The sequence below is a fragment of the Pygoscelis adeliae genome, unplaced genomic scaffold (genome assembly GCF_000699105.1).
Source record: "Pygoscelis adeliae isolate BGI_AS28 unplaced genomic scaffold, ASM69910v1 Scaffold358, whole genome shotgun sequence".
Classification (NCBI taxonomy): Eukaryota; Metazoa; Chordata; class Aves; order Sphenisciformes; family Spheniscidae; genus Pygoscelis; species Pygoscelis adeliae.
In genome coordinates, this window is record NW_008825429.1 from 4,265,628 (window position 1) to 4,272,559 (window position 6,932).

Below are 6,932 nucleotides of genomic sequence, written 5' to 3' on the forward strand. Positions count from 1 at the left end.
TGCCCTCCCTGCCCCCAGCACCACGCAGCCCAAGCCTTTATGGTCCGGTGGTCCATATCAATTGGTGGTCCAATACCAGCCAGCAGGATATTTGCCAACAAGGCACAGAAAAAAACCATTGCCTTTGAAGGAGGCTTGTCTGAGGAAAGAAGAGGGAAGAGATTCAGCGAGACAGGGGCGGGATGAAGAGGTGCCTCTGTCTGTGGCTGGCACAATACGACACGGCCACGTGCTGCCGCCTGGGGCCCTTTTGTGAGCGAGGTGTTCACTGCGTGTTCCCTCCCTTCCCTCTCCCAGATCCACAAGCTGGCAGCAAAGACCATTATCAGCCCCGAGCAGCCTTCCAGGAGCTCCTGTGCTTAAAGCCCTTTATCTGCAGGTGAGGGTCTCGGTTACTGGGAGATAAAGTGGCCCCCCACCTCCCCCTGGCTCCAGCCTTCCCCTGTGACCCAGGCGCAGAACGGCAGCCCAGGAAGAGGCTTTTCATCAGCTTTTCTCCCCCCTCCCAAAACCTCAGAGTCCTGAAATAGCTCCTAGCAAAACAAACCTACATAAAGCCATGCTTCTTCAGCCTCCTCTTTTTCTTTTTTAAAAGGATCTTGAAATGTTTTAAATACACAGGCAAGATTTTATTTTTACAGCCCCTGGGACGGAGAGAAAGAGGGGTATACGCAGCGAGGGAAGATCAAGTCCTTGCAAGTGGGAAATCACCCAGACAAAGCATACAGTGGGGCTTGACATAAGAGCAGAGAGATATGTACAGGGACCCACAGCCTGTCACCGGCAAGTCAGCCTCTCCGTCCACTGCTGCCCGGTACTCCTGTTGTTGCAGCTTACTTGCAGGGGCAGGGACAGCGTCCTTGCACAGTGCACAACCGCACACAGGCTCAGGGGGTCAGGTCCAGCCTACAGAGAACAGCTACCACTCTCCCGACGGCTGCTGCCAAGACCAGACTGGACCAAAAATCTTCCCAGAGCTCACGTTAGCCCAGCCCAAACTGGACCTGTGCGCCACGAGCCACACTTCACTGCCCACGCCTCATCCAGGAGGCGACGAGGGCAGGGACAGGAACGAGCACAATGTTTGTGTGGTACGATCGACTAATACACCACAGAGCAGGTGATCCTAAGGACCATGCAGAGGACTTCGTGAAGCTGGTTCCATCCCCAGAGGGTCAGGAGTATCAGCATTGCCACTTCAGACATAAAGGAGTGGAGAAACAACCAGAGATACCTCTGTCCCAAAGTCAAAGCTCTTACCAGGTACCGGCCTTGCTTCGCCCTCCTTTTCTGGAGCCTCAGGGGTTTTTTTCTGAGGGGCTGGGCTGAAGAAGACACCCATTGGAGCCCACTCCAGATACAAGGGCACAGAATGAAACTGTAAAGAGAACACAGGACACATGAAGAGCAGAGGGTAAGGCCTGAAGAAAAAGCTCTGCTCTCAGCTTTATTTTCCCCTCAAACGTTCTGTTACGGAAAACAGCAGTGGAAAAGCTGAGCAACATTTTTGGCTGGCTCAACTCTTTCACCAAAGGAGGGAGGTCCAGGCCTCACACAGGACCACAGTGTCACAACCAGAGGTCAAGGAGCAAAGCCACAGCTAGGCAAAGGGCCTCCAAGGGGAGCTCCAGGCTTCAGCACCACACTCCTGTATTGCAAGAGGTAAAAGAAACCCTCTCCAGGCCACCGAGGCTTTTCTAGATGCGTCACAGCCCCCTCCTCCAGCTTTCTGCAGGTTGAGAGCCCTACTCAGCCACTGCTGCACAAGGATGCACCGGGCATCTCCCTAAATCCAAGAGAGAGAGAGTAACAGCAGTGGCTCTGGGATAACTCACTTCCCTCAAAAGCCCTCTGCCCCTCACATTTGTAGCAAGCACTCCTTTCTGCAGCTTCACAACTAGCCAAGATCTGCACGCTCCAGGCAGCTGCCTGCCCCTCGCCATGCTCACCTTGGAGTAGGCCAGCTTGGTGAACGCCTGCTTGGCCTCAGTTGGCTCCAGGAACTCCACAATAGCCGTGATGCCTCCTTCTGGCAGCAGCACCCGGCCCAGGCTGCCGTGTTTGCCGAAGACGTCCTCCAGCTCCACTGCGCTCGTGCCGGCAGGGAGGTTCTTTACCAGGATCACTGTTTTGCTCCGCTCACCAGCAGCCTGCCACGTTCGGTGGGAGAAGAAAGGGGAGACAGGATTTAAAAAAGCAAACCCCAGTATCTTACTAACTGAAGATTTCAGATCCAACATGCCATGCCCTCTCACTCCATGTCACCCCTCCAGGATCCAAGAGGGCCAACAGCCATTTAGAAAACACTTCCTATAAGATGAACACCCCGGCACAACCTCCCCGTTCCACAAATGCTCACGTATGGAGGTTTCAGCTCCAGATCCACCCTGGTATAGACACAGGACTCCTTCTCTGCCTACAGCAAGCTGACCATCATACTATAAGCTGTCATACTACGTATCTCAACCATCTCGAGGGCAGTCGCATTTTCAAATGGGCAGAACATTTCCTAACCCATGTAAGGGTTCAATCCTGCAAGATGCTGAGGATTTAACTGCTAATTTCAAAGAGAGCCGAGGACGCTAGGACTAGGCCATCAAATCAAAGGGGTAGGTCCACATTGCTGCCTTCAGCTGGGCATCTCACCTGACTGAAGGAATCCAGGCTGACTCCGTTTTCAATGAGGAACCGGCGAATTTCCTGGACCAGCTCGGTTTCTCCCAGAGCGACCCTCACTGCCACGCTGTCTTTACTCTCCTGCAGGCAAGAACATCAGTTGACAATGTGACAAAGCCCAAAAGAGGGAAGCAAAGAGCCTGATCCAGGAAGATGCTAAGCACCTGTCGTTCCTGCTGCTCTCATAAGCAGCTGCAAAGAGAATTTGACAAAGAGCTTGAAGGTAAAATGCTCCAGCTCCTCTGAAGCTGCTAGGAGTTTTGCTGTCGGAGTCAGAACGCTTCCCAAGGCAAAATGACGTTTCCAGGAAGGATCTGAGCTTTAGGGTGCAAATTCCCAACAACTAGTTATGTAGAAATGCAAAATGCAGCCACAGAAAAGCAGTGCTGGGGGAGCTGGGAGTGTGACTTTGTCTTCCAGTGACAAAGGGATCGTTAGGCTCAGATCCGACAGAGAGGCTACAGCACCACTGATCTCTCAGCCTGTGTGGTGTTTGTGGATACACAGAAGCTTTTGTTGCACAAAAAGACCAGGCAGGCCCTGGGCACAAAGAAACAGATAGGAAAATGATCTCCCATCCCAGCTGATCAATAACCCAACTCACGTGATCCAGCACTTGGCTTTTGGAAGCATTGTACTTCTGAGCAATGGCATCAGCCACGGCGTTTGTCCCCACAAACAACGTGTTCCAGTTGTGAGAGCTGGAAAGAGAAAGAAGAGCCAGGTCACACAGTCCCTTCTTCCACTGGTGTCTCTCTATCCAACGGTCCTGGGAAAAAACAGCTTTGAATGCCACCATTCAAATCATGCCAGGATGAAAAGCTAGAGGGAAAGAAGGGTAGAAGGTCCTTAGAGATGGGTCAAGATAAGGGAGGCCTGACTGGAGAGGCAACAGAAAGGCAGCAGTGCAGGCAGCTTTGCTCTTCTTCCCTAAAGGTCACTGGCCACAGCTCTGCAGTTACAACTGGAAGTTCAGATGTTGGCTCAGAGGAAGACATGGGTTTTTTTAACCAGTTTCCTAAAAGCACAAAGCCCGTGCGAGTAAGGTTGCATTCCTTTCCCTTCAAGTTTGAAAGTATCGGCCACTTTCAAACTAATTTGTCACACAGAAAGGTAAGAGTTTTATAAATACAGGTGGCCCAGTAAAGGAGAAAGACCCAACTGATCTGAAACCACTGCCCTAAAGAATTACAGCATCAGACCAACTTTTATTAGACTCATTCACAAAGCCGTTGAAAAGCATGTTTCTCCCAATTTCTGCTGCTCATTGAACTACCGGAGCTACCTGGACAGAGGAATCAAGTAGGTAAGAGAGAAAGGAAACAGAAAGCTGCACAGCAAATGCTTTATTGACTTGGGTAATTTACACAGCCCCTGCAAAGACCCCACAGGCGTTCCTGCCACTTGGGAATTTGGCAGGTTGTGTTGTCTTGCTCCACTACAAGGCACCTCTGTACCTGGCACTGTTGGCTTTGTCCTTGGCCTCTTTCTGCTTTTTGTAGGAGGAAGACTCTTCTGCATCTACATCTTCGATCTTTTCCTTTTTGATTGTGGACGGTAAAACATGCATCATTCTACCCTAGAAAAAAGGAAGAAGAGGTCCAGCAGCTCTGAAATAACCCACAGAAGTTCATGAACTAAGCAGAGCGGAGGAAATTTTCTAGCACCTTTCCTAGTCAAGAAGCCTAGGTGGAAGGAGGGAACCTTCATTCCCAAAGGAGACACTGCTGCAAGTCAGAGTAGCCACACAACGTGGGAGACTGAGACTCAGATCTCCTTCTCCGCCTCTAGCTCCGATTTTGGTTCAAACCAGGCTACTCCACCAAAAGCGACTGTGTTCCCATACAGCAAGGCAGAAGAGACTCAACCTTTTGAGCAAAGCACAGAAGCAAACGCTCGGCCGCGTTACTAACAAACATTCCCACCAGCTGCAGTCCAACAGGACAGGAAAACCAATCAGTCACCGTACCTGGAACACTTGGCCATCCATTTCTGCGTAGGCCTTCACCGCATGCTCGGGAATCATATAGGTGATGAAAGCAAATCCTTTGGGTTTCTTGGTCAGTCTGTCTATAGGGAAATGGATCTCCGAGAGGGGTCCTGCAAAAGGCAAGGCTTTACCGTGACACACGTCCTCGCACAGCCATCACGTGCTCTGAACTGGCACCTCCTGGCCAAAGCCAGGGAGGAGGGGAGCCAGGGAGGGCAGAGCAGCTCTGGATATTGCAGAGGGTGTGCGGCGAGCCATCAGCCCGGGTGAAGAGCTGCTGGCTGCAGACTGACAAGGCGGGCCCAGCAAAAGCACCCCAAGTCTGGTTGTGCACCGTGTGGCAGCCCACAGGGCTTTCACATGCGACACAAACCAGGCAAGCTCCGAGCAGCTGCATTTACCTTCAGTCAGGAATAAAGATTTCCACAACCTAACCCTCCCTCCCCCCCCCAAGACACTCTAATGCCAAGACAACCTTAAATTTGTTCAACTTTGAGCTGGAAAAGGGAAGCTTCAGGCTTCCACCTGACATACCAAACATGAACATGAATTTGGGGTGTATCTCAGAGATTCACCTCTTACCTACAGTATCTAGAAATCTCCTGCGTGACCAGTATTTCATGCAGCAGGTGCTTTTGGTTATCTTCTCCTCATCATCATCCCACTAGGACTCAGAGCCTACGCTGACTGGCAAGAGCTTTTACCGTTGCATCAGAGATGCAATGAGAGGGATGAGAGCAGATGCACACTGCAGCACACGCTTCGAGTGAAGGAGCATGGAGCCAGCACCAGTTTCAAAGCCAAGCAGCCACACGTTACCACACCAGGCAATAAAGACGATGAGAGCGGGTCCACATCTGAGAGGCGTGCGACACAGAGCTTTGTCGATTCACACCCAGCAAGAAAACCTCTGTGTGCACGAAGGAAAGACGTAGCCCTGCAAGTCCCAGTCCCACAGCAAATACTTACCGTACTTGGAAAAGATCTTCTCCAAGTCCTCCTCAGTGCTAGTAAAGGGAAGATTCCTGACAAAGAGTCTCCCCGATTCAGACAAGTCCTCTTCTTCCTCATCGTCCCTCTTCCTTCTTTGCCATGGCTGGTTATCAGGTTTTGCTGTAACAGTTTCTTTTGGGGTATTCCCACATCGGAATACCTCAATGCGTCGTCCACCTAAGCCACAAGCACACGCAGAAGCACATCAGTTGCTTCCCAAGGCCATGGGCAATCAATATCAATGCGCAAAGAGCCTGGGCTTACAGCAGTGACACAAGCAATTACAATTCCACAAGCTTTGAGCGGAACTCTGCCCGATTTAAAAAAAAAAAAAAAAAAGGGTGGGGGCTGCAAGAGATCAGTCTTCATAAAAACCAGGATAACGTTTGCTAGAAAACTCCACAGTCTCCCTCCCCTTCGGAGAGCTCCAGCCTTTCTGCCTGTGCCAGTCTAGTCCACAGGCCTCCAAGTAGACACTCCCATTCTGCAAATGATTTTTGCAAATATAATTCTAGCAGTTCCACTAAGGTATAGGCCATGAATAGGTTTCAAACACAGGCTTACAGAATGATTTATACAAATCCCCTGCATTATCCCAACCAGATTTAAACAATATCATTTTTATACGAAGAGACAGATACACTTCAAGCACATGAGGTCCAAAGAGCAACACACGGAGCTCAGTCACTTGTCAATTCTATGCTGCTCCTGACATGGCACCTGGTTTATCCCGCATCAGCTGAACAGGGGAAATCACCCCCACCATCTGCCTGGGAAAAACTAAAACAACGGGAGATACTTCTGCAGCGAACACTTCAGCAGCTGAGCACCCTGCCATCGACATCAGCCACAACAAGAAGGAACAAACAGCCCTTACCTATGTATTCTTTTTTTCGCTTCAAGGCCCTTTGCGCTTCTGCTTCACTCTTCAAGTCAACAAAGATATAACCTTGGAGGAAGGAAAGCTTCAACTGAGCATCATGTGGGGAACACACAACCACTAATTGGCTAATTAAGGGTGAATTGGGCTTTCTTTAATATAGATTCCTATAGATAAAGCGTTCAGCTCCCATTAAAGTTTCAATCCAGCCTGAAAATGGCCACGGCAGACTGGAAGGCTGCCTTTTAAAAGCTTATTCTCTACACGCAAACCAAAGAAGCCCGACTTAACAGCTGAAGTAGGCTTTCACAGGTGTCTCCAAGAGCAAATAAAAGATGCATCCACTGTTCGGCTATGAAAGGAAAACAGCATATAGCAAAGTTCTCTGCCTTC

General features: G+C 50.2%; 1 protein-coding gene across 1 annotated transcript in view; it reads right to left on the reverse strand.

Moving 5' to 3' along the window:
* The window catches only part of RBM19 (RNA binding motif protein 19), a 72,587-nt gene that overhangs the window by 60,982 nt on the left and 4,673 nt on the right, over positions 1-6,932 (reverse strand). Inside the window, exons 8-15 of the mRNA XM_009330826.1 lie at positions 6,537-6,608; positions 5,636-5,836; positions 4,646-4,776; positions 4,134-4,255; positions 3,281-3,377; positions 2,647-2,757; positions 1,950-2,150; positions 1,261-1,378 (exon numbers count right to left, since the gene is read on the reverse strand). Coding sequence (XP_009329101.1) covers positions 1,261-1,378; positions 1,950-2,150; positions 2,647-2,757; positions 3,281-3,377; positions 4,134-4,255; positions 4,646-4,776; positions 5,636-5,836; positions 6,537-6,608 — 1,053 coding nt within the window. The remainder of the gene's footprint in view (positions 1-1,260; positions 1,379-1,949; positions 2,151-2,646; positions 2,758-3,280; positions 3,378-4,133; positions 4,256-4,645; positions 4,777-5,635; positions 5,837-6,536; positions 6,609-6,932) is intronic.